The sequence below is a fragment of the Nyctibius grandis genome, chromosome Z, assembly GCF_013368605.1.
Source record: "Nyctibius grandis isolate bNycGra1 chromosome Z, bNycGra1.pri, whole genome shotgun sequence".
NCBI lineage: Eukaryota > Metazoa > Chordata > Aves > Nyctibiiformes > Nyctibiidae > Nyctibius > Nyctibius grandis.
In genome coordinates this window covers 99,743,328-99,769,303 of record NC_090695.1, presented here as the reverse complement: position 1 = coordinate 99,769,303, position 25,976 = coordinate 99,743,328, and the positions used below count along the sequence as shown (strand labels likewise).

Here is a 25,976-nt window from a genome sequence, read left to right as displayed (position 1 = left end):
CTAAGCACCACTGCTGCAAACTCTAGCATCGTAGGGAACAGTGTATGAGAGCACAATAATAAAGTTGATTAGCCATTTATATAGATGTGCACATGTAAATGATGCTACAAGGTTTTAATATACTAGAGAATAGGAAATAGGACCAATACAGACACAGATATTTACGAAGATTATTTTTGTTAAGGTTCTGGAAGTACAGTGCTATAAGCTGCCAACGACGGATGCAGTCTAAGCTCACAATTTGAAGTGTCTCCAGGAAATGTATGTACTTACAAAACTTCCACAAAAAAAAAGCCTAATTAAGAACTCAGTTTAAGTAAAATAATAACACAAAAATCTGGGATTTCCAAGCATGAGAAAATAAATGCCATAGCTACAACCAAGCAAAAAAGAGTGGAAGTCTCTCAGTCCATCAATCAGATGCAAAATCAAGCTTTCTTCTTGAAAAAACTTCATTATCAATGTACACTGCCATCTAATCACAAAGCTAAAGCATCAGGGAGACAGAAGGCTCCTCTAGCTGTCCAGTAGAGGCCAACAGCAGTGACAGGAGGGGCACAAGGGCCACGTCAGCTATAGGAAAGATTTACAGTGCGGTCACAGATACCAAGCAGTAACAAACTGGCAGCAGGGAAATTGGTGGAAACGTGGACATTACCTTGCCCTGTCCTTTCAGCTGTCCATTTCAGCCCTCCACACGTCCATGGCTGGCCCGGCTAAATCACGACTGTGACTGCAGACACTGCGAGAGCTGGAAAGCAAGTAGATCTCATCAGCACTGAGTAAGAGCAAAGCCTACTTGTGCACGACCCAGAGCTGTAGTGTATTGGAATACACGGTGATAAATGGTGGTTGACGTCACCGCTGTATCAGTATTACTGTGCCGACAGAAGGATGTGGTGAGCAGAGGAGGCAATGAATTCGGGCCCAGACACCCACACAGCGTTTATTACTGTATTGCTCTGCTCTCTTATTCTTATGTGAGAAAAAGGTGGGAGAGCAGATAAAAACCTCACAAGCCTCAGGTCTAAAAGGTCATTGTGGGGCTGGTGGAGTTAGAGCCTTGCAGTGGGGAGGCATCAGTGTCAAGGCATTAAATGGTTAAGCCTAACTATGTAGTACATCGTGTGTCACATCGGAGACAGACGAGTACCACGGCGCTCTGCCTCCACCTGTCCCCAGAATGGCTCCTGGGACCCGGGCAACAGCACCTATCCTCAGACGCCGGGCAGGGAGGTGGCCTGGATCACCCCTACCCTGACCTCACGCTGGCGGCTTGTGTCGGGGCTGGGGCTCTGCAGATCACAAGTCAGCGGGCTCAGCGTGCAGTGACCGTCTCCAGGAGCACACAGCTCCAGAGCTACTCTGTGTGGGCACTGTCTCTACACCTCAGCTTCCATGGCACTTCAGGGCAGCTGCATCCAGCCCCCAACGTAAAGCACTTGGAGCCCTGAAGCAGTTCAGTTGCCACGGATTTATGTCGATTTAAGAGGCAACTACTTTCACCCAGCTGTAATCTCAGCCCAGCCTGCAGTGGCAATATTCACTAAGAAGCAAGTGGGAAGGGCACACCAGGGAAGGCTTTGTAGATTCTGCTGAAGTTAGTGATGACCCAAAAGCATTTTGCCACGACTGGAAGAAAGGCAACATCCATATATATCTATCAGCAAGAATAAATACACACGGAAGAAAAAACAATCAGAGCTGACAATTCCTTTCTCTAGAAGAGAGAATTAGTGACACTTACAGTTATCAAGTTCATGATGTGGGGAAAAAAACCCACGCAAACAGTACTACCTCTGTATCTTCTTCCTGTCACAATGGAATTAAAACAATATCCTCAGCATTGTCAAAGATACAGACCTGGTGTAACTCTAGGGTCAGAGGCACCTTTGCTGGCTGGTGACATTTAGGGGGAAGATAATCATACATTACGATAAGTAATGAGTAAAAAATGGCAGGAGAACAGCTGAGACATGAGTAACTGTGCTACTGGAAGGGAAAGCAATAGAAGAAACCACCTCAAAGCTCAGGAAACGGGGTAAAATATGAATGAGCCAGGCAGAAAGCGGAGGTGTTAGTCAGCAAAGCGGCAGGTTGAAAAACAACAAAGCCCCCAGCTGGCAGCCTGCGAGTGACAACAGGATGCTGCACAGAGGAGGGATGAGCGCGTTGCTTTCGGTCTGGGGAATGCTGAGTGCCACCTACAGAAACCCCAGCGCCCTGCCCTCCTGCCTCCCTTTGGCCTTCACCAGTTGTCTCTTTGTAGCCACCAACATTGGGCTCAGCCTCTTGTTTTCCACGATATATATATCAAGTCTGAACCCATTCTGCATGAAGGCTGTAGCAGGAGGACATCACTGTGGCTTCTGCCAGAGGAAAAGAGCTTACCTTCACAGAGCTGTGACTACGAACGCCTTGCTCACACGGAGGGGACCGCACAGAGGCTTGTATCTTCTCTTAGGAAATCACCAGACGCATGCTGGTTAACAGAAACAGGAATGACTGCGCCTGTGAACTCACCCTGACCATCTGGAACAGAAACCTACAGCTCTGCTCAGGCTCAAACCCACCACCCTCCTCTGCACCGTGCAAAACGTGCCCAGAGCATCTCCCCAGATGCCTCACTACCTTGTACACATCCAGGCCACAGGAAAGCGTGCTCTCCCTTAGACAGCCTCCACGCCACCCTCCTCTGAGCGCCTGGACCCCTTTGGGTAGCCCACAGGCAGTACTCTCCCTCCATGTATTTGTCAGAGCCCTGCCCCACAGCTGGGCTCCTGCAGCATCACAAACTAAGCATCAGCCTTTTGTCTGTTCAGCTGGTGTGTCCCATCCTCTCCACCCTCCCCTATCACGGCCATTCTCAGACTGGTCCCAGGCCACACCTTCTGTGTTTGTGCTTCCACAGAGCACCGACTCTGCCCAAGGTCAGCAAGTCCGTCACACGTCCCCACCGCACTCACCTGAGTCAGCAGTGCTGCAGAACTCACTGCTCCTTCCACGCAGGTTGGCAGAAACGGACCCATTTAGAGCCAACATCCATCAGCTTGTCCCCACATCTCTGCTCACAGGGATGACCAAGACCAGAACTCTGCTGCTGGCCTACCGCTGTTCATGGCAAGAGCCTCACCTGAGCCTCCTGGATCGGTGTTTTACCACAGCAGTCAAAAATCAGCACACCCCACCATGCTGCCTGCCCCACTGGGCTGGGCACAGCAGCCGAGTGTGCCCTGGACAGCTTCTGCCACCCCTAACAGGGTGAGAAACACACCAGCTATTTTCAACCTCTGACTGGGGAAGCACTTTCAAAGCAAACGCTGATGGCTGACACTGCGTGCTGCCTCCACGTGGCACGCAGCGAGCTGCAGGAGGGGATTGCACGGCAGACCATGGACTCCACCAGCACTGCTGGCTCCATCCCAAACCCACAGAACGCGCAGTCCTAACACAATTAATAGCTTCTCACGTCACTGGCAGGGATGTACCGTGTCTTGGGGGGAAAAGTCGGGTAGGGGTGCAGGGTGGACCAACAAGCAGAGTTACGAGAAGCACCTTGGGGCGTATTAACAACATCGGAGATAAACAGGATTTTCGCAGAAACAGATTGCTCCAAAGCGACCAATGTTTCCAAAAATTCAAAATACATTTCTGCATAGAGAAGCCAAGAGGCTTCATGAGACTGTCTTGGGGCAGTCCAAGATTTGTGAAGCTGTGGCTGTGCTATGATGCTGGTAGGAGTTCACTGTAAGGTGGCAGAAGGCAGGAGCTTGTTTTGTTTGAGGCTAAAAAGGCCAAAACATGGGGTTATTGGCTCCACTACACCACAGGGTATAACGTGATGAAATCGTGCCACATGAGTGTACCTGCATCCAAACCAGCGCTGGCAAACATTTACGGTGCTCAGCAACAAGAGGAGTCGTCTGAAGGTCGTTCCTACAAAATGTAGGGGCCGGGGGATTCCATGCTCCACTGTGGCTTTGGCTGTGGTGTGAGGCTCTTGCTCGAACAAGGAAGCTGCCTGGAGCCCCTGGTTGCTGTTCTGTGACCAGCTCTGCATGACCCTACCCTGCCACTGTGCAGGTGCAGAAGTTGGAGAGAGATGTGCTGGGAGCAGCAAGAAGCTAAACCAGGGGCAGATAACATGCAAAATAGAGACAATATGGACAGCAGTTGAATGTGTTGGTCCCTCACACTGGGCAGCACAGCTGGAGGTTTTTAAGAAAAGTCATAACTACAGCAAAGGTGGCCTGACCAGAAGTGGGAAGAATCCCCGACGCTTCCAGATGACAGTGTCTGTTGCAGAGGCCCAGCACAGCTCAGACTGAGGCCGTGGAACAGGTAGCACATGCTAAAGTATGGGTCCTAATTCCTGCCCCTGTGAAGGAAACAAGGCACGTGATAGCTCTGTTGCCTCCCTCGTGTTGTGGAGGATCTTCTGGAGCCCCTCAGCTAAGCAGCGGGGGAGCAGACTGCCCAGCAATGAGCTGCCCTGCGTAACCTTCAAGCCCGGAGCCTGTCAGACACATGCACTGGTCAGCACAGCGGGAGCCTGCCAGAGCCAGCTCCTCGAGACCTGTGCTGGCGGCTCACCAAAGCCAAGAGTGCTGACTTCAGGGCCAACCACGGCCAGCGCAGACCTGGTTCTCACAGCAACTCTACAGCATCAAGACAAGAACCCAGGACTGGTTACAACTCCAAGCCAGGTGTGGAAACTCTACCCCCAGAAGGCAGTCCAGTGCTTTCTCACCCTATTATAATTCTTGTTGCTGTGTGGGTGGCTCACTGTAAGTGAAACCAGCAGTGGCTGAGCTGGGGAGAAGCAGCCAACCTCAAACTTTTCAGCTTATGGCAAATTCCCCCATATCTAAGAGCTGGGGAAACAGCAGCAAGTAGGAAAGTCCCAGTGACAGGTTAGTCACCGATCAGTAAACCTCCAAGCAGCGGACAAACACCACACTGCTGTGAATGCCCTGCTCTTATACGATGGAGCACAGAGAGGACCATGGACGCAGCTGATCCGTCACTGAACTGGGACAGGAGCTCCTTCGGATGCCTGCCACGCTCCAGGGACTGGGCAGGTCTAGCGCAGCCACCCCTCTGTCAAAGACAGGCTGCGGGTCACAGGCCAGGACTATCCCAACTCTTGCCATTACAATTGCCTCTCTGCATTCAGAATACAGAATTTTAGGTCTCCTGCATAAATTGTCAGAGTTTTATAGAAAGTATTCTGGCTAAGAGCAGAAAAAAAGAAGACGACAGCTGCTCCTCCTCCCTGTGCAGCTACATGTGCCGCAGCAGTCAGTTCCCCACTCTGTTCACATAGGGCTGCAGCCAGTTTTTCTTCTCTTTCATCTCGCAGTCTTGCTGGACGGGTAGAAGGCGGCTGTGTGGAAATTTCCATGTTGTAGAAAGCCTCAGAAGGGACAGGACGGAAGCAGGAGAGCACAAGGGACAAAGAGAGCAAAGCACCTTTGGCCAGAGCACAGCGGAGACGTAAAGCTCCTCTCAACATTGCTTTCTCAGCTTGTCAAAGGAATGAGAACAGTCAGGACTTAGCAAACCCGTGGTGCTGCTGACGGCTGTTATTAGGTGCTCTGGGAAAACACACCAAGATATGGCAATTTAGCAAGCTTTACGTGTGTTAGCGAGGTACCTGCAAAGTGCCATCTTCCTCACTCGGCTGGTTTTTCCTTTGCTTTGGAGCAACCTGCTTTGAGAGACGAGAACCCTGCAGCTGGAACCAGACCGGTTTATTGGTCTCACTGCTCCGACTGTCAGCAAGTTCATGTTGAACTGCTGCTTGGCTTCCGACCTCATCACCGCAGTTTAGTCAGAGGGGCCTTGAGGGCTGCGGGCCGTGGCTGCGACATCTGACAAAAAGCTGACGGCGTGATATGGCTGCCCCAGCCATAGCAGCGTGGTGAAAAACACTACAGTTCCGGGTAACGTGTAATCATGATACACCACCATGTGGGAGCCTGGGGCAGACCTTGTACTCGGCAATCTGCAGAGGCGGGGAAATGATCTGCGTGTGCGTGCCTGTGCATTGCACGGGCACAGCTCCCCTGAGAATTCAGTCAAAAACACATATTCTTTGTGAAAGCAACTGTATGCAAAGTTAAAACACTTTGGAAGCACCTCTGTCAGAGCTAGACTACAAACTGCACAAATCACACTCCCTAAGGAGTTTTCTACAGAAAAGACATGGCTAGGGGAAAGCAAACTGTCCTCTTGGCCTCTCTTCACTAAGGAGTTTTGTCACATAATTCCACAGTCAGAGGTAAACATTAGGGAGCAGGTTTTGGAGTCACAACGCCCTCATTTGGTTCTCTCACCCTTTGTTCCTTTGGCCGTGTCACTGCTAGAATGCAACACCTAAAAGAACTTGTTTTCTTAGATAAAGTTGGTAGCTCATGACGGATAAGCACTTGGACATCCTTGCACCCTGCCTGAACAATGCAGGGTCCCAAAACAAGATGCAGAGACAAGTTATTTAAAAAGCTGACCCCTCCCTCACCCTAAATTAACTTCTCCTTACCCTCAAGAACTTGACCCCACATCCTCAAGCTCCTGCTCCATGCTACTCTCACCCTCATCTTGTGGTTATTCTTAGTTTTCCACAGGCGATGACAAACCTTGTGACTCACAGGAATTTGCCAACAGCTGTTCTGTACAGGTGCCTATTTTTCCAAGGGGCTAACACTGTTCATAAAGAAGAGAAAGAAAAAAAGGCAAGGCAGTGGCACTCTCTGCAAAGGAGAAGCAGTGGATCAGAACTAGCTTCTCCTGAACTGGGAATACACCTGCTTTTCTCAGGAACCCACTTCACTCATGGTGAGTCAGGTTGCTAATACCTGGTAGGCAGCCAGGTGAGAAAGACGTGGAGCGATTGTGAGCGAGTAATAAATGGCATTATAACTAGGCTAAACCTTGGCACAAGCCTCCACTTGCACTGCAGTCTTACAAAACAAACTGGAAAACACTGAAAATACACTTAACTACGATTAGTAATGCTCTGTCCTGGTAGGAGCCCTCCACTAGCTAAAAAGGACATGCTTGGAGGGAACAAAGCCTTCAGGAACAAAGTTCCTCCCTCGGGAGGGTACGCTGCCTTTGCAAGCACAGGCTGGTCCCTGGGAGGGGCGGCTCAGGCCAGTACACCTCCCTGGCAGCCCTGGGAGCCAGCCCAAAGTCACAACTCCCACACACTCCGGGCAGATCATCATCTTAGGCCAGAAACCTGGCGTTTGAAACCCACCTGCATTTTATAGCTCAGCAATAGCTCTGGATGGCAAAAGTGGAGGCAGTGGAGGATGGAACATGAACTTAGCTCCCACTGCAGTCATGCACCGTGCCTACTGCAGGACAGGGGGTGAGCTGGCCAGCCACCCAGCCAGCCCCGGTGTCCAGCCCCGGTGTTCATCGCCAGTTCTGGGCTATGCAAAGGCACAGAATAGGGCTCCCCTTTCTCAAAGAGTTACAGTTTGATTTCACCAGAGAAATACTGAAGGGAGAGAAGGGGAAGAACACCCAGGCACAGAAAGCCATCCGACAGAAATGAGCAGACAGGAGGGCATAGCTGTGGAGAAGAAAAAAAGCCAGGGAAAGGCAGAATGAAGCTGGGGCTCAGCAGAGGAGTGCTGCAGCAAACAGCTTTCCAATCGTGGCCTGAGCAGAGCTCTCCTGCTCCAGTCAAGTGCAAGCCTTCCAGGAGGAGTTCACAAAGAGCACAAGGGAGAGCGCAGGAGCAGAAGGGGAAGAAAGCACCACTGGTGCCCCTGCGCCTCCCTGAACAGCCTGCTGCTACTACTGTAAACAGTGAGTAACACATTCTGGGTAGCTGCAACAACTAGCTGTGGGGTTGTGATTAAACTTGACTTTGCTTGGATTTAGGGAAGTGAGTCGGCTTACTCATGAGGCAGACCATGGCCTCTACGCGTCTTCCTGTTCCACCATTTCAGTGCGGATTTGGTTGATGGGTCCTGGAAAGCCTCTTCATCTGTCTGCCCCACAGCCCTCCCATTCACAGCATTTGTGCTGATGTTAACTACAGCAGTGACTGCCCTCATGCAAAGAAAGAGTATTTCTGATAGAATTAAACCTCACCTGAGTGAAAATAAAATTCAACCCGATATTTTCGGTAAAAACAAATAACATGTTCATCAGCACCTTAGCTACAAGCAGTAAGATCTTTCACTAACCATCACCTTAGTGAAAGTGAGCTACAAACCAGTGCCTACACAAATATTAACTATCACATCTAAATAGACACTTCACTGCAAGTATCCTTCCAGGGCTTACACACCCTTTTTTATCACTGCAAAATTGATGCATAGATACCTCTACTACTTGGCCAACCTGAACTGTCAAGAGAGATTTGCAGTACAAAAATCTTACTTACGAAACATGTTAAACCAGTTTCTGTGCTTAGCGTTATGGTTTCCTCCCTTATTAATGACAATGCAAATAGGGTTTTCTAAATAATGAGAATACACATATATATTTTAATACACATAAAATTACTTTACAGTTCTTAACTATTTTGTGCCAGTGCCAGCATACCAGGGTAGAACTTATCATATCAAAATATATGATAATGCCCCAGAAAAGTTCAAAGTCGTGAGCAAAACTTTTGGAACAATTACCCTACAAGAAGTACACGCTGCCTTAAAGCTGCAGGCATAATTCCCATTCTGACTGGACAAGAACAAGAAGCTGAAAAAATGCTCCATCACTTCAGGGAGTTTGACCATGAATGACCACGGATAAACTTTCTGCGAAGAAATATATGATTCCATTTACAGCTGTAGAAGTATGAAATAACTCTGCGTGCTTCTTCAGAATAAGAAACTAATCATCAATAATAGCAATGCTTAAGCCCAAATGACAGTAATCTTTATTTCAGGTCTTGACTGAGGAAGCATAGAAACATATCCCCCATGCTGGGGCTAGGCACGCAGGACCTCCCTCCTCCCCTCGCCCAATAAATAAATTGTGGAAGCTGTGTCATGCTGTCAGTGCGAGACAGCCACTTCCCCTTTGACCTGCTCCCACGTCCCACTGCCAGGTGTGTCAGCACCTTCCACATCACCTTTGTGTGCTTCCCAAGCAACACACAGGGCCAGGGCAATAACCACAGGAGCGGTACGAAGAACTCCTACCTCATGCAGCTGCTCCTCACTTTTAGAGAACAATCACGGCCCGAGAAACTTTAGCTCTGGCTTCGCCCCCTGATAGAGTTGTAGCTGCAATTGTTAGGTGCTAACCCCTGCTGCTCCTCAGGGGCCTGCACACGAACACCGGCTGCCAGCCCTGCAGCAGGCACGAGTGTTACAACCCACTGAATCCATGTCTGAACTGCAGCAGCCCTCGCTTCAGGTAAGATTGGAAGAACAAGCAACATTTCAATTTGCCATACAGTTTATTTCCAAAGACTGGTTTGGTTCAGTCTCGGCAAGAGTGGCTAGGCTACCTTCATGTAGCAGTTGTCCTCCTGTGCAAGGGCTTGTACAAGTTTCATTTTTTTCTCATTCTTCCTGCTGCTTTCCCTCAATAGTTCTACTGGTCTTTTTTTAACTGCAGGTGCCAGTCTGGAACCCTCACTGTGAATGGTGTGAGGATGAGAAGGACAGGAGTTATCCACAACAAGAGAAGGTGACAACTTGTCTGAGACCAGGAGCTCCAGGGGCTCTGCAGTTTTTCTTCCTAAGTTTAGCCCAGTGCTGTCCAGCGATTCTTCTGGTAAGCCAGCTGCTGAGCCACACCTCCTGGCTACCCCATGCTTTATCACCTCTTCATTTTCCCCTGCATTTCCAAGTCTCCTCAAGTGGTTGTGTGGGTGGCAGTGAAAGTCAGTATTTAGGCTGTTACTGCTGCTCTCTTGCATTCCTTTACCAGTAGAGTTAAAGCTGTTAGGTTTTGTCCCCCTTATAGTTCTTTCTCCGCTGTTAAAATCCTGACAGTTCAGCTCTAACAAATGCAATAGCTGTTCGTCTCTGCTGGTATTGCCACCTTTGCTATCACTAGACAGCTCATCAGAGTTGATGATCCAAAGGCTGCCATCACTGGTGTGCGTGACACTCTCACTAGAGGCTAAACCTGGGACAACGCTGCAGTCAAAACATACATGGTCATCTGTCCTCTGGTCAGGTTCACAGATTATGGTATCTGGAGGTGTTTCTCTCAGGTTGTTGTACAAAGTACAAACGAAGGGTTCATGTAGTGACCTAGAGGTAACCTCACTGTCACTGTCACAGTATGTACCGTTACATTTAACTGCATTATCAAAAGGTTGATAACCAGATGGCTGAGGTCCAACGGGGCAAGAAATTACATTGGCTTTCTTTGGAACATTTTGACATGTTACTTGCTTATGTATTTCTTCCTCTGGTAGGAAAGCTGAAGCGCTGTCATTTGCATGTGTGGAGAAAGATGGAAAATCAGTATGTTCTGAACAGGTGCTCTGAAAATCAAGCTCAGTGCAGGGAGATCTGTAGTTGGTATAACATGTCTCATTGCTAGGGGGTCGATAAATTTGATCTCTGCAGCTAAGTTCTGGTGTCTCTGAAAACTGTGTCAAACGTGGTGAAGAGCACACATTTTTAAAACACAGAGTCAGGCTACTGTCTGCCACAGACTGAGACATAAGGGTATCAAAGCTCTTATATGCAGAGCTACTTGGTTCCTTGAATGCAGACACAAGAGTATCAAAGCTCTTGTAGGCAGAACCACAGGGCTCCATGGATGGAGAGGTAAGGGTGTCACAGCTCTTGTAGGCAGAACCACAGGGCTCCACGGATGGAGAGATGAGGGTGTCAAAGCTCTTGTAGGCAGAACCACAGGGCTCCACGGATGGAGAGATGAGGGTGTCACAGCTCTTGTAGGCAGAACCACAGGGCTCCATGGATGAAGACATAATGGTGTCACAGCTCTTGTAGGCAGAACCACAGGGCTCCACAGATGGAGAGATGAGGGTGTCAAAGCTCTTATATGCAGAGCTACACAGCCCCATGGATGGAGACACAAGAGTATCAAAACTCCTGTGTGCAGGGTGGCTTATTCTGTCTTTTTTGGTCCCAAAGGATGGTTTATTTGGAGATTCCTGGATCAGGACACACGAGTCATGCTGACTTTCAGAACTGCGTGGAAAAAGGCTTTGATGAACCATATGTTGAAGATCTCTTGCATCCAGAGAAGCAGAATTTATGCTGGAGCTGTGGTAGCCAGATTCAAAGGATTCTTCTGATTGTTCTGACTTCTTGCTGGCTGTACTACAATTGTAGTCATCTTGAGAGGCTTTGGTGAAAAGGGAGACTGTATGAGAAATATCACATGGCTGCTGACTCTGGGCTGTGCTTTCTTTTGGATTTCGCTGTGACGGATTTTCTGACTCAAGCTTCTCAAAGGTTTTATTCTCACCTGTGATGACATCTGTGTCTTTATTGTCTTGCATGTTGTTTCCATCTGCCAGGAGCTCAATAAACATGCTAGCTAGTGCATCATTGTGTTCAGTGTGCGCTCTGAAAGCATTGATGCTGCTCTCACAAGGCTCAAACATGGTGATCTGGTCACTGGTCTCTTCCTGGCTCTCAGCCTCAATGTCTGTTAAACATTCACAGATTTCTATAGACTTTTCAACCAGAACTGTCTCAGGGGTTAAAACTGCACTGCTGCCATTTGGAAACCACTCTCCAGACTTGCTGTGGCAACTGCAAGATTTCTCAACATTGCTGATGTTATCTTTTCCCTTGAAGTTTTGGCTTGACAAACTTTGAGCCAGACAATTCTTGCAACTTCTGTTTTTGGAAGTCAAAAGGAAAGGACAGTTAATGTTTATGTAATAGGAAATTATTTTATGCTGTAAAGCAGAGGGTGGTTGTTGTTTTTTTTTTTCCTTTCTCTTACTTACATTTGGTTTTCCATACGACTCTGCTTTAAATCATGGAAAGGGAACTTAATTTCATCAATGTAGCACAAAACTGAAAACTAATAAAGATACAAATGAGATTTAGGACACATGTGAATTCTATTCAGTATGCCCCGCACTAGCCAGACAATAGCACTTACTACATATTCTACTTCTGGTGATCAGGAAAATGTATTTTTTGCAAAGCCTTTAAATTACCTTGACATTTTTTACGACCGAATGGCTCTTTGCTGGATTTGGGATTTGATCCCACCATTCTTTCTTCACTCTGCAAGGGAAGAATTAGAATTGTTTGCTTTGACTGCATTTTGGCTTCATCAGTGTACACCTGCCTCTTCTGTTCTCCTCTCCCTCTTCGCCATCTGCATTGCAGCAACAGGAAGTGCTTGTTCTGTGCATCTCCAAGTGCTGCTTTTCATTAAACTAGTGCAAAGATGCTTCTGTGTTTGGTGCGTGACTGCTGTGCACAACCACAGTCACATGTTCTTCTAATCGTGTTTGAAATGACTTGCGAAACAGATAGGATCTCACTTTCACATCACCACTAAAAAAATGTAAAAAAAAAATACAGATATTTAACCATCATTACTGGAACTCCAGCAAAGACTGGGGTCCAAAACTGACAAACCCCATAACTGTAGCCTGTTTTGGACGCTATAACAAGCCCATCCTAGTAAGATTAATAGAGAATATTCAGTTATCTATTCAGAAAATGACAGAGTGCAACTGATTCGTGTTTATAAAACGTTTCTCATAGAGCACGAGATAAAGGTGCTGAGGAAAACCAAAACATTAGCTTTCTGTACTACTAGACACTCAGCTAATCAATAGCAATACTGGTACCCATGCAAACTGCTACTCTATAGAACCTGTGAACAGTATGATACATACTTGGTAAAACAGAAGTAACAAATTACAGATACTGCCATGATCAGTATGCAGGATACGGGAACAGCCATCTGCAGAATGTCTTCAGCTGTTACTTGGTAATCTGTTAAACAAACATATAGATTTACATGTGCATGTGCATATAAATACAACTACTGGCAATACCAAATTCATTGCTCTTTTGCACCTTAAAAATATGCTCCTTTAGAGGATGTAAAATAAAGCCTTCAGCAGATAAACAACAGAACACACACAGGTACCAGCGGCGATGGCGTGTGGCATGTCTGAAAGGCCAGTGCAGGTACTGCAGTCAGTTACTGGGAGCGTTAGGAGCTGGGAGAGCCAGTACGTACTGTGAGGCCATTTGTCAGCTCCTGTGGACAAACCTGTCACACGGTCCCTAAAATGGCATTATCATCTCCACTGCAGGGCAGGTATGCTTCTTGTCCTACCTGTTGCTCTTCAGAGATTTTTATAAACCCTCAGCCCTCTCATGGTTAAAGTACTGCTTTATTTGCAGCCTAAGTATCTCTTGTTCATTTATACCCACTTGCTCTTACGTCAATGTTGTTCTTTAGTTTAAGTATCTCTTCTTCCCTGGTGTCTACTTCATAAAATATTTATAGAGAATAAACACATCCCCTTTCAGCCTTTTTGTCATAAGGCTACACAATCCAACTTCCCTTGGTCTTCTCTTCCTTACTTTCCCCAGGAGTTGCCTTTTTATGTTTAGTCTCTTCGGAAGCCTTTACAGATGTATCCACAATACATTCAAAAGGATGAAGATGATGATTCCACAAATCTCCTCCGAGAGGAGAGCAGCAGGGTATATAAGATATGGTTTATAAAACTATGCCATCCTTTTATCAAGCTGCTATTTGTTACAATACTTACCACAGTGAAATTCAACTTCTTCACTCCATTCACTCCAGTAGGCTGGGTAGTCCGTATAGTTACACCTTACACTTGCAACGTAATCATAGCCTCCCCTCAAGGAGCTTGCAGTAATTTCAAAGCTTTTTGCCTGGTAGTTAATTGCTTTTACAGAAACCTGAAAAGAAAGTGAGAAAGTCCACTTTGATTTCTTTGTGAGGTGAAGGGTTAGTGACAGCAATTAAATAACAATAGTGTTACGTGGTTCAGCGACCTTTCACAAACGAGCAAATGAATGACTGTATACCTAATCTGCTGTGTGTGATACTGCACTTTGTTGTCATGAGCAGGTGGCATTTCTGACATGCCACCACGCATGTTCTTCCCCCACCAGAAGCAGCCCAGCCCTAAAGTGCTGGATTGTTCAGGAGGGTGTCTGAAATGCCTCAAGTGTGCCACAGAGTCATGAACAGCCTCCGGCTTCCTGATGTCTAAGGAGCAAATGAAGTTCAGGGAACAGAAGCACTGTATTTTCAATTTCTGCCCTACTGTGAGCAGCAGACCATTTTGGGGTGGCAGTCAGAAGAGTTTAAACACTTTAAAGCCCAGCTGAACCACCTTGGGGCAACGTGACCTGTGGCAAGTGTGAGATCAGGAACGTTGTGGGATTTGCCCTTGCTGGCCCTTACATCATTATTCATGAAATTGTTTCAAGACTTTTCAGAGGAGTTTTTTAACCTGAAAGCTCCAGAGAGACAGAAAATGAAGAGACTGGCTGTCTCTTACCTCTGTCGGGTGCTGCTTCCTCCAGTATTTCACTTCATAGATGACCGGCTGTCCAGAGAGCATGGATGGAGGAGAGTAGCTCTCCTCCCAGCTCAGATTGAAATTACCATTTTCAACTTTCTCAATGGCAAGATTTTTGGGGGCCCTTGGTTTAACTGTATGTTAAAAAATACAATTAAGGAGAACGTGGCAATGGGAAAGCACTGACGGAGAGAAGCAGAGACAAACATTCACCAGAGACCAGAATCCCATCGCAGTCAATGCATTTAGCCCTTTTCACTATGCTGTAGCACAACGATAGAGAGGCCAAAACAAAGCAACTGCAAGGTATTCGTTAACAAGCACTGAATCTTCAAGCTGGCTGAACAACCTGCAAGTTCAACCTTTTGGTGCACTGGATGCAGCTTTCAGCCTGGAAAAGTGGGAACAACCAGCACCCTCACAACAGCACGCTGGGCTGTGGGGCAGGCACAGCTTCCGACAGCTTCGCAGCCAGGCTGTCCTGGCTACCTGTCTCTCAGAAACTCACGCAGGCTCCTGCTTATTCTGCTCATGAGTAGCAGCGACAATCAAGTATTTTGAAAAGAACCAGCTCATCGATGCAGACGAATGCCTGCCTACGGCACGTGAATGGCTTCTCCGAGGGTTGCAGGTGACAAGCGTTATGAAGAAGCACACTGTTCTCAACAAGCTAGGTGCCTACAGAGAGACATAAACTGTATCTACGCTCTGTCCTGGGAAAGAGCAGAGCCACTAACTTTTTATCACTGGTTGTTATAATCCAACAGCAATTACTGTAAAAATCTCTGTTCAGAGGGATGATTCAACTAGCATGAAAAATCAGAGCATGACAGAGGCAGGAACGGAAGACATTTCAGTAGGGATCGTCTAGTGTCTTTCTAGAAACTGGAAGTAGCACATTCCTCTTCATCCTTGAATTCTACAGCCACAAGTAAAATGCACTAAGACACATCTAAGCCCCCAACTGCTGCTGGTTGGCAGCTGAGAGGGTACAGCTAGAGGAATAATCACTCTCTGCTTGCCCCATTACTTACGCTCTTTCCTTAAGAATCTACTCCAGAATCAGGTTTCTAAGCCAAATGGATTTTGCATTTAAGGCAGCATGGCACTTTTCACCTCTGATAAGGAAAAACTGTTCCAGTGACACGAATAAGGAGCTAGCTAGGACTGCAAAGCCTGGAACCAGATGTCCTGGTTAAAAAGTAAACAGTTTCTTACCAACCAGGGCTGGTGTAACACTGTAATTCCACATACTGGTCCCATTGAACTGTAGAGCTAGAATATACGTGAGGCCTGATACAAAATAATCCGGACATATTGTGCAAGTGCACCTTAAACTGTCTTTTCCATTCTCAGGGACACACACACGATTTCTGAAAAACAGGCAGAAAATTATGTGATGTTTACAGAGTGTGGCACGCTAGTTGAAAAGGCAAAATCAAGCTTCCCAATGCGTAGAGCTAATCAAATCTGAGACAAACAAGCTCAGTTTCCAGAAACGTTTAGCCCAAACAGATCCAAACCAAACCTGAGCTCCCCCAAACTCCCAAACAACCCACCCTCCCCAAATACCCCTTGGGTACCTGTATCACACAAATGAAAACCTTGTCAGAAATGCTAAGGATTGATCCCAAGAGGAAAAATTAACACCCTTCATCACACTTCAACCTCTGAAGGAGTGGACTGACAGCTTGCTAGCATCAGAACAGGTTTACTACAGTGTACAAATTGAGGTTATTTGGATGTCTGTATGGAGAAATCATATGGAGAGGAACAGGAAAGCCCAGATGCATCTTCCTTTGTCAGAGATGACGACTGGCCCTGCTGCAGAACAGGGACAACAGTCTGTGCTTGAACATGGAGTCAGACTGTACGCAGAGATAATCACCTGGGCTCCAGGGGAGAGCGCCTTTCACACAGGCTAGAGACTGGTGAATCAGGTAAGATTTCTCCTGAAGGAGGGAAAATTTCACGTGAAGTGAAGGTTGGGTAAACTTATGAGAGTCCTACCACTCCTACAAGCAGGACGTGATCACTCCTCTGTGCTAAGAGTGCAGAGGTCTGTGGAAGAGTAGGCCACTGAACAGAGTGTGCTCTTAATTGCAGCAACCCATTTTCCTCCTGGCAAGAGGAATAATCAGGATTACATTTTGTCCCAGACACCCATGGTAGAGGGAGGGAATCAAAGCTGACAATGGCTATAGGACATATGAAGTTCCAAAAAGGATAATATAACATCTTATTAAACACTTACGGCAGAGGAAAAAAATCCTTCTGGTAGTAGAGCAGGAATTCTTTGGAGCAGTTAGTTTGTGCAGGCACCCTCCAGTGACAAACCAGCTCTTTGTCATAGTCAGTGAAGCACGCAAATTGCTGTACATGTCCTGCAGCCATCACTAGGGAGAAGCAGCACACAAGGAGAAGCAAGAGAATCAAAAGAATGAATCGGACTAAGCAGAAACATAAACTTCTCCATCTAAACAGAGCTACCAACCCCCTATAAATTACGTGAAAGCATTGCTATTTTTCATGTTCTGGGTAAATGGAATGAGATGCACGTCACCAAATGTCTCCACCTTTCTGGAGACGACGTCTACAGTCTTGGAGAGGAAGAAGGTCTGCAGCAGTAATATTGAAATAGAAAGGCACAACTCATCCAACACAGTCTTCCAAGCATAGAAAATCTGATCCTGATAGCTCTATCTAAAACTCATCAACATTTAATTTTAAAACAGCATCATCCTATGTGTTAAATACAAAAGGTTCAAAAGCCAAAATGCAGATAATTAGCAGAGTCAGCCCAAGATTACTGCCTACAGGCATGTGCTCGTGCTTTATCTACAATGGTTCTAAGCTTCCCAAACGCATGCCCTCTGCCCCCCCAGAGCAGTTCCCCATCGCCTAGAAGATCCTCCTGTCACAGGCTTTCTTCTAGTATACAAGTTTTTCTTAATTTCATTCAGTATTTCCTGTTCTGCCTTCTACTTTTCATTGTTATGATAGTGTTTGGAGACCTGGAGAGACTGAGAGTCATGTTGTTCCAGGCATTGAGAGGGTACAGAAAAGCCCAAAGTCTCTGCACTCCCAGTGTTCGCATTTACAATCTCTTCCACTTGGACTATTTAAGAAAAAAAATAGCAAACATTGGTCAAAGTATCTTTGTTAGAACTGCAAAGGGAAATGGAATACACAATCCCCAGTATCCCTTCCAGCCTCATTTTCCATTATTTCAATGCACTCCACATGCGTGAAACAAGGAACAGAAGAGGAGCAGCTACGTGACAATAAGGTCATGCTGTTATTAGGACAACAGTGTGCCAACCGTGGTACTGGAATGCGATCACTTCTAAATGAAGTAGTCAGAAATAGCTAATACTTTTATCATCCCAGACAATCCTTTGCCTTCTTTGATGTTTGACTTCTCTGTTACTGGTAAATATTAACACTATCTCCCTTTTCTCACACAGGTTGTACAGATCTAAATCCTTCTCTCCTGCTCTACATCTCAATTCCCTGTAAAAATTTAGAAAAGCTTTGGCTGGTTTTTAGAATCCTATCAATTGATATTTTTCTGGTAGTTTCCTAAGGGGCTCTGCTAGAAGGTTTCCTGTGGTAATTACACAAGGGCCATATAAAGACATTATTTCATTTCTCTATAGTATGTAAATAATTTTGTTTACAAGGCCCAGCACATTACTAAGTCTTTATTCTTGTCATTTACATTGCAAATTCAAGATTAAGTTGCCAACAATTCGTATCCTGTAAGGTCTTTGTCCTTCAGCCACTGCTGCTTCACAGGCTTATTCTTTCCAATGGGTACCTAACTTTCAGATTATTCCTCCCAATCAAAAACTTTTGTTGTCAAAAATACCTAATTTAATTTTATCCTTCCTACATTTCTACTTTTCTGTAGTCCACTTGTGTTACTTATTCTGATACAACTTCTGCATACTCTGATGCAGTGCAGTATCTGCAAATGTAATAAACATGATGGTCAGATGCCTTTTAGTGGACACGATACATTACATACAACGGGATCTACCACCAGACCCTCTGGTACTTAATAAAAACCTGACTCAAAGAAACACTTAATTGTTTAATACTGTCATTGTATGGTCATTCACTCTCATTAAAATCCACATATCAATTTTACTTGCCTTTCTAAAAGGCCTCTCACAAAACCTGACTACCAAGCAGTCCTGGATCACTTGAGTAAGCTCAACAACCTTAGGGAGGCTCACTTACACAACTGAGGATGTATGGCAACGTCAAGGAACCATTTAAAAATTCTATAAAAATCATAATCTAAATTGTCTGGTACATTGACTGGTTATAAACCTAGAACTGACTGCAGCTCACTGTTTCATTAGAGTTCAAATATTTAGAAAAGTTTTGTTTTGTTTCAGTCACTAAGGCTAGGTATTTATGTTGTAGATAAGAACTATCACTCTTACAGCCTTTCTGGATGGCAGCACCACATTTAGTTCCCTTTTGTTCTGCCTAGTCCCTGATTCTTCAAAAAAACCCAAGAATCATCAAAGGAGCAGCAAGCTAAAGATTAAACTTCTGCAATACTCTAACAGTCACGCTGCTCATTTATTTTAAAAGAACCATTACCTATTTATCCTGTTGCTGTTGTTTATATTTGGTTGCCATTTGTATTTTTATTGTTAGTTTGTTTTTTATTCCACCTTAAGATGCACTTTTAAAAGAAGTACTAACACTTTAAGCCCTTTAAAGATAAACGTCATTATTTTTCAATGTGTTAATGATCTTACACTTTCAAGAATCCTTCAATTAAATGAAGCTATTCCTGCTGTGTTAAGCTATGATGATCAGCAGCTTTACTTTATCTCACCTTTCAGTGTCCTGTCTTTACAGAACTCTAAACTATCTTCTGTATTCTTTTCCTGTGACCTTCTCCCTTTTCCATCTCTGGTACACTGTAGTTTTTTTAAACCTCAGATATTTGAGAATTTCCTTTTGAAACCACATACACTACAGAGTTTGTTTTCAGTTCGTGTAGTTAAAAAAGGGAACTGAAATACTGGAGTTCTTTTTTAATCCACAACCAGAACACCACACTGAAGAAACTTAAAACATGTAGTTAACTAGGGGATTAAAAAGATCTGTAAAATTAAACCTTGATAAAGATAATTTACAGAAAATGTGGGATTACTTAGATCAGATGACGCAGCCAATGTACTCTCATAAACCTTGATCTTTCTCATTAATTCAAATTCAAATTGTACTATTTCACAGCACATAAGAAAGTAGCTAGTAAACCTTTTTTAGAGACAGCCTATTTTTAATTTTCTTTTAACAATTTTGGTTTGCTTTAAAAAAAAAAAGAAAACCAAAAATTGCAGACTACTGTGGAACTACTCAAAAACTACAGAAAGCAAAACGTTAAGATTCATTTTCCAGAGAATAAAAATGCATTGTCAGAAAACATGATTTTATATATCTAACTTGTCTTTATAATCAAATATCATAAAAGATACAAGGAAAAAAACATTTTCATATTCAGCCCCTGCCAGTTGAACTTCAGAAAATAACCATTAGCTAACAAGCAGCATCAAGACTTAACGCAGCTACACGTCCTGCCAGACCAAAAGAAGGGCGAAGAGCACCCAGGACATCACGTGGCAGTCACCTGCCCCTGTCCAGGCACAGGTCAGAGCACGGCACGGCTCACAGCAAGTGCCTGCAAAATTTGTTCAAAACCAGTCAACTAAATTTTCCGACTTAGCCACTGCACACCTCTGAGAATACAAACTGACAGAAGCCCTTCAACAGCAGATCTACAGGCTCCATTTCGTGAGCGCAGCCCCCTCAAGGTCCGGCACGGCGAACGGTGGCAGTTATGAAAATGAGCAAACGAGAGACTAGTCCTTTCTGCTCTGAGGGGATTACTACAGAGATGTCCCCGGGTTATCGCTGAGGACCTTGTTTGCAGCAAGGTGTCCAGTAGAGACTAGCTAATGGGGAAGCAGGGACATGACTTTCCAAACCTCAGTTTCTCTTTCCTGCAAATTCCTATTTTTCTTTGCCCATATGGTCAATAAAAAGAAAAATTCTAAGAATTTATTCTAGTATATGGACATTTCTGACATTTGAAGTTACACATTTTATTTCAGTTAATTAATGGTAATAGTGTTGCCTACCAGTCATGGGAAAATGCTGCCAATAAAATCTTCTGTATAATAATTCAAAACGTTGACAAACGTACCTTCATTTGATGTATACGAAAAGAAAAGGATCCACAGGGTATGTGGTGCAGCACTTGAGAGTCTTGCCATCATTGACACTGGCCAGGTTCAGCAGGACAAGCTGTGCTGAAATTCTGCCAACAGAAAACATTATTAGAAGCTTACATCAGTGTCCCAGTTAAGGTAAGGGTGTAGTTCCTCCTACCACTCTGCTAAATGTTAGGATTCAGATCCCCTGCAGTGCCTGATCCCCCTAAAGTTACCTCATGGAACAGAGAAGTGCAGAAGAATAAGGAGAACACAAATGAGCTTGAAAACTTTTCTGCAAAGTTTTAATTACAGAGGATACTAGACTGACACTGGCAGTGGACCTACTGTTTTCAGCTACTACAAAAGCAAAGCTGCTAGTATGCGAGACATTAAAAGGGTAAGCACTAGAGCAAAATCATGGACAATCAACACGTCACCAAAGCCCTACGATTCCACTCAGATAACTCAAAAAGAATTCAAGAATGAAGCGTCTGATCTATTGACAAAAACTTTTTCCCAAGTCCTATCAGCAGTACCCTAGGTAACACTATCCTCTTGAAAAACATTTTAGCAAAGACCTCTGAGCCTTGCTTCAGCAGAATGCAGATTCATTAAAAAGGTAAATAATCAGAAAGAAGTTGTAAAACACAAACCTAATCATCATATAACCAGCACAACTTCAGAGAAGGAAAATTACATAGCTTTTAGATATTTGAATTCTGTAAGCATAGCGAAGCTGCTTAAGTAAACTGAAAACAGATGAAATAATTAAAGACTTTAAAAAAACTTATTCCCCCAAGATTCTTTTGCTGATGCAATGTAGCCACTTAGTGGAAGATCATATTCTGGATTAGATATGGCTACCAGCTTTCGTATCACTAGAAATGCACGTGATGCATTTAAAATTTTGGTAAATTTGCAGGTAAAGTCATGCTAACTAATACGGAATAACCACGACTGTGTATTCAGTACAAAGAGGGCTAAAACCTGTTGAGCAGCACATCGTCTTATTGGCTTAATTAACATTGTGCATTGTTAATACACAACCCTTCTGCCCCTTCCTCTTGTGCTCTTGGTATTTTCTAATCTCTGAGTCTGGACGCAGTGCTCTTCCTACCTGCGTGCTGCAGTTGCTCTGCTGACACCTGCAAAGTTCCCAGGTGGCATGTTATTTTTGATTTCAAAACCTCCTGATTCTCTCTGTGTGACTGAGTAAAGAGGAGAGAACTTCTCAGAAGATCTCCTTTAGCAGGAGAGCGGTGTTGGGCTTTCTGCAGAAGCATTCCTAGATGCTGAAGCAGAAGAGACCATTGAAATGTCTTTGTTGGTGGTTCAATACCCTCTGCTCCAGCTACAGCAGCAGAACAACCTTTGACGCTTCTAATAGATTCGAGTTTGACCAGCACACAAGGCAAAAGGAATTGGCAAGGGATCAGCAACTCCGCTGCAGTATAAACTCGTTAAGTGATTAGCTTAGGAAAAATTTAATGACCTTTTTGGAAGTATGCATGTGGGCACTGTATACATGTAAGGATGTGCAGCCTCAAAGGCATGCTACCAAAGCCATATCCCCTCAAATAACTTCTCTCTAAAACGGGAAGGTTCTCAAGCACAGCTGCTGAGTATGTGTTGTCAAATATTCAAATAGAATAAACACAAGGCAGGCAACAGCTGGACTCTTTCTCAGTTGAGTAAGGGTCAGAAAAATAATTTTTTTATAAAGACTACACCTTCTATTAATAAATACATCTACATAAATCAAACTACCATGAAACGTAGCAATAGAATCTTAATTTTTTTCAATATATTTAGAAGTACTAGCAGTTCACTCCTGATTGTTACTTCAGTACATCAGATTCAGCTGCAAGGCAACTACCTCATAATCCAAGTTCCTGCGCTTGTCAGAAAAGTCATGTTTAATGATACTATATTTCTTCTATTCTCACATGCATGATTGACCACTCTTTAAAAACAAGCTTCGAAAGATTAAACATGGAAAATTTCAAAATAGAGGTTAAGAGAGAAGAACATTGTTAGTGAAAAGAGAAGATTAGAATGGAAACTCTTTTGTGACCTTCTCTGAGGCAGTTACGGCTCGTCTAGTAATAAAGGACATACTTGAAAGAAGAATTTCTCATAAATGCTCAAGAAACTTATTACTCAAGAGCTAAGCTTTTCAGATTTTGGGAACAGACAAAAGATGACTGAGCATAGTAACACATTTTCTGAAAAGAACACAAGTGGCTTTGCTGCTGCTCAGACAAAAAACCAAACTGCTCCAGCATAAAAAAGTCCTCCTCCTTTTCCTCCTTTTTCCTGGAATTCTCAAGAGAGGAAGCGTTTGCTTTACAGTCCAGTGTTAAGTAACACTGTCGCATGACTGGAGTTCCAAGAAACTCTTAAAACTTTGGCAGAGAATCCTGTACCACATAAGCATGTATGAATCAGCGGATGGCAGGGAAAAAGTATCTCCCCCATTGGAGAAAAGATCTGCACATGTTGATGAAAACGGAGTTAACCCATCGCTCCCAAACTTTTCTTTTAAATAAGAGTGCAAGGGTAGAAAATTTTAAATTGGCAATACCTTTTCTGTCTGTTAGCTCTTAAGTTTTTCTTTATATCAGATAATGAAACACCAATCTTAAAGTATATAACACATACAGAGAATACTAAAATCACAGCAAACCTCGTAATCCCAATATATTTGGGAAAAGTAAGGTATGAAAGACGTAAGTGACTTCCCCAAAACTATGAAAGAAATCTCTGTCAGGGATAGAAGCAGGTCTATGTGATTACTGGCACAAGTTATGTGCTTTCATCATTTATCACTTCTGTCACTTGAAAAAAAAATGTGATTGAAAAGATTTCACTTACTATCAAGAAAAACAATAATAAGTTCTGGTCTTCTAAATAAATTAGGGGTCACATTTAATCTACAGGCATAATTTGCAAAATTGTTATGCTCAAAGAGTAACTCAGGCCCAAAAGCAATAGTAATCTCTACATAAGATTGCTTAATTTACCTTTGCTGCAACAGGTAAAGGACCACTCCCTATTTTAAAACTAGTTCTTTTCAAAATTAAAGTACATCTTGTCTTATTCTTTCTGGTTTAAAACATTGGCTGTAACTGCAGAGCAAAATAAGATAAGCAGTATATAACAAATCAAAGCAAAAGTTCATCAACTGATTTTGTATCAAAATTTGAAAAGAAAAAAGCTAGGGAGTAATTTGATTTTTTTAAGTGCCCATACAAAATGGCAGACCTACAGGAACATAAATCGTAACACCTACTCTCTGACATGCAATGTGACTGTCAGAGGCAACCGCACAAAGTATGTGTGTGGTGAAACCCGTAGGCGTCTCAGACAAAGTGGGTTTTCACAAGAATTTGGAAGCTGAGGACGGAGTCCTGTAGGAGGAGGTTTAGATGAAAGGGTAGACTGGAAGATCTGCTGCTTTGCAATTCGATTAATACACCGTTGTGTTAACATTCTCTCTTCTTGCGGAGACCACTGCAGTGGAAAGCGCTGGGTAAGCAGAAACTCAAATCCACGACCAGGTCCTGAGGTTAGGGATTCTTTAGTGAGGAGGCTTTGTCCCATTTTTATCTTAAAAGACATAATACACATACTATTGCTTATCTAACACAGTATTTCCTGCATCATTGTATGATCACTAAAGAAGCAATTTAACTTCAGAATGGTGCATTTTAAAGGAGCAAGACATTCTTTTTTATTCTTTTTAAATGAGTAATTTTACTAATATTTTAATGTCATCCTCGTTCCACAAATTCCTTCATGTAGTTTGGGATACTTAGCATTAATGTCATTTTACGCAACAACGTGCAACAACATACAAATATCTGCATTTCTGGAGCAGGACAGGGCACATCTGGATAAACCTCTCCTCATAAACATGAGGAGAGCCTCTCAAAATGAGCAGGTGCGTTCTCTTTAAAAACCTTGAAACTGGTTAATTTTTATTTATGACTTAAGCCGAAGTTTCTGCATTCCAGCACATTTTCATATCGATGCGACAGAAGTCAGCAAAGGGCACAATAACAGCCCACTTGGGCCCATAAGGAGTACAGCACTTTCACACAATTTGACAAATTGCAAATCACAGTCTGCAAGCAGCAAGATTACTTCAGATATTTCCTAATTTACAACGGACAGAAACTACAGAAACTGCTTAATTCGGACACGTTGGAAAAAAATGCCAAAATTACAAGATGTCTAGACTGAAGTGACTAGAACAGCTCCCGTCTGATCCTGCATTTCTGAACCCCTGGTTCTGAGAGCTCAGCATAAATCGGTCTGAAGTTCTCTCAGAATCCACACACACTGGGAGCAATTTTTAAAGAAGGAAACCCGAGACCCGGGACCGGCCCTGAACGTCAGAGCAAGTTCAGCGCGGTGAGCTCTGACCAGGGAACGCGGCTCCGGGCCGAGCCGGCTCCACGGGCGAGCGCCGGAGCCCTCCCGCGCCCGCCCCCGTCAGACGGGCCTCCCAGCGGGACGGAAACTGCCGGCACTTACACCAGCTCTGTCCTGCGTTATGTCAAAGGAGAGCCCGAGGGGAGTAACCCCAGGGAAGGAAAAACACTTCTGCCGAGGACAGCGCCTGTGCGACCCGCGGGCCCCACGCTGGGGCCTGCGCTCCCCGCCGCCCCCCGGCAGCCGCGGGGCCCAGGACCCCCCGCCCGGACCCCGGGACACCGCACAGTAGTGACGGGAACGCTGCCCGCCCCGCCCCCGTCACCGCCAGGCAGCGCAGGCCCGGCGCCCTCCCGGCCCAGCTCGGGCCGCCGCCGCCCGCCGGGGCCGGGAGTGCGGAAACGCGAGCGCCGCTTCGGCGTCGGTGAGGAGAACGGCAGCCACGGGCGAGCGGCAAGGCATAAATCGCACGAATGCGGCGCCGGCCACAGTTAGAGAAAGGACGCGACCGCCCTTCGGCCGAGCGGGGGGAAGGACGAGCCGCCGGACGTACCTTGCCTGGTCCGGCTCCCGGTCGGAGCGGCGCGGCGGGCTCCCGCGCCCGGGCTTCGGTCCGGTCCGGTCCCGGCCCCGCGGGTCCGCCCTGACACGGGCACCGCGCTCCCCGATCTGCGCGCTGCTGGCGGCACCGCAGCTAGGCCCGGCCCGGCCCGGCCCGGCCCGGCGGAAGCGGCTGCCGGCCGCGCGGACACGCCCCGTCCCGCCGCTCCCGCTGCCAGCGCGGCGCCACCTGCGCCGGG

General features: G+C 45.2%; 2 protein-coding genes across 11 annotated transcripts in view; both read right to left on the bottom strand.

Moving 5' to 3' along the window:
- Positions 1–9,253, bottom strand: part of IL21R (interleukin 21 receptor) — a 33,417-nt gene extending 24,164 nt beyond the window's left edge. For 4 of the 6 annotated variants that reach the window (XR_011050156.1, XR_011050152.1, XR_011050153.1 and 1 more), the window contains exons 1-2: positions 9,165–9,253; positions 659–751 (exon numbers count right to left, since the gene is read on the bottom strand). The gene's annotated coding sequence lies outside the window, so the exon portion shown is untranslated. Of the gene's footprint in view, positions 1–658; positions 752–1,747; positions 1,813–2,391; positions 2,796–9,164 lie in introns of those variants that run through there. The other 2 variants (XR_011050154.1, XR_011050155.1) reach the window with 2 other exon arrangements.
- On the bottom strand, positions 8,877–25,926 carry IL4R (interleukin 4 receptor). Of its 5 annotated transcripts, none has more exons than XM_068423952.1 (10): positions 25,730–25,921; positions 20,730–20,843; positions 16,752–16,893; positions 15,716–15,870; positions 14,477–14,631; positions 13,712–13,868; positions 12,821–12,920; positions 12,128–12,197; positions 11,912–11,988; positions 8,877–11,798 (listed from the first exon to the last, which is right to left on the bottom strand). In XM_068423952.1, exons 2-10 carry the CDS (start codon positions 20,800–20,802, stop codon positions 9,467–9,469), a joined length of 3,261 nt encoding a protein of 1,086 aa, XP_068280053.1. In that variant the 5' UTR covers positions 20,803–20,843; positions 25,730–25,921; the 3' UTR covers positions 8,877–9,466. The 5 variants fall into 5 exon arrangements, with proteins under 5 accessions (XP_068280053.1, XP_068280054.1, XP_068280055.1 ...); XM_068423953.1 differs by lacking the exon at positions 25,730–25,921 and adding an exon at positions 16,386–16,449 and having other exon boundaries at positions 20,730–20,819; XM_068423957.1 differs by lacking the exon at positions 11,912–11,988 and having other exon boundaries at positions 11,640–11,798; positions 25,730–25,926.
- Between the last annotated feature and the right edge of the window lie 50 nt (positions 25,927–25,976).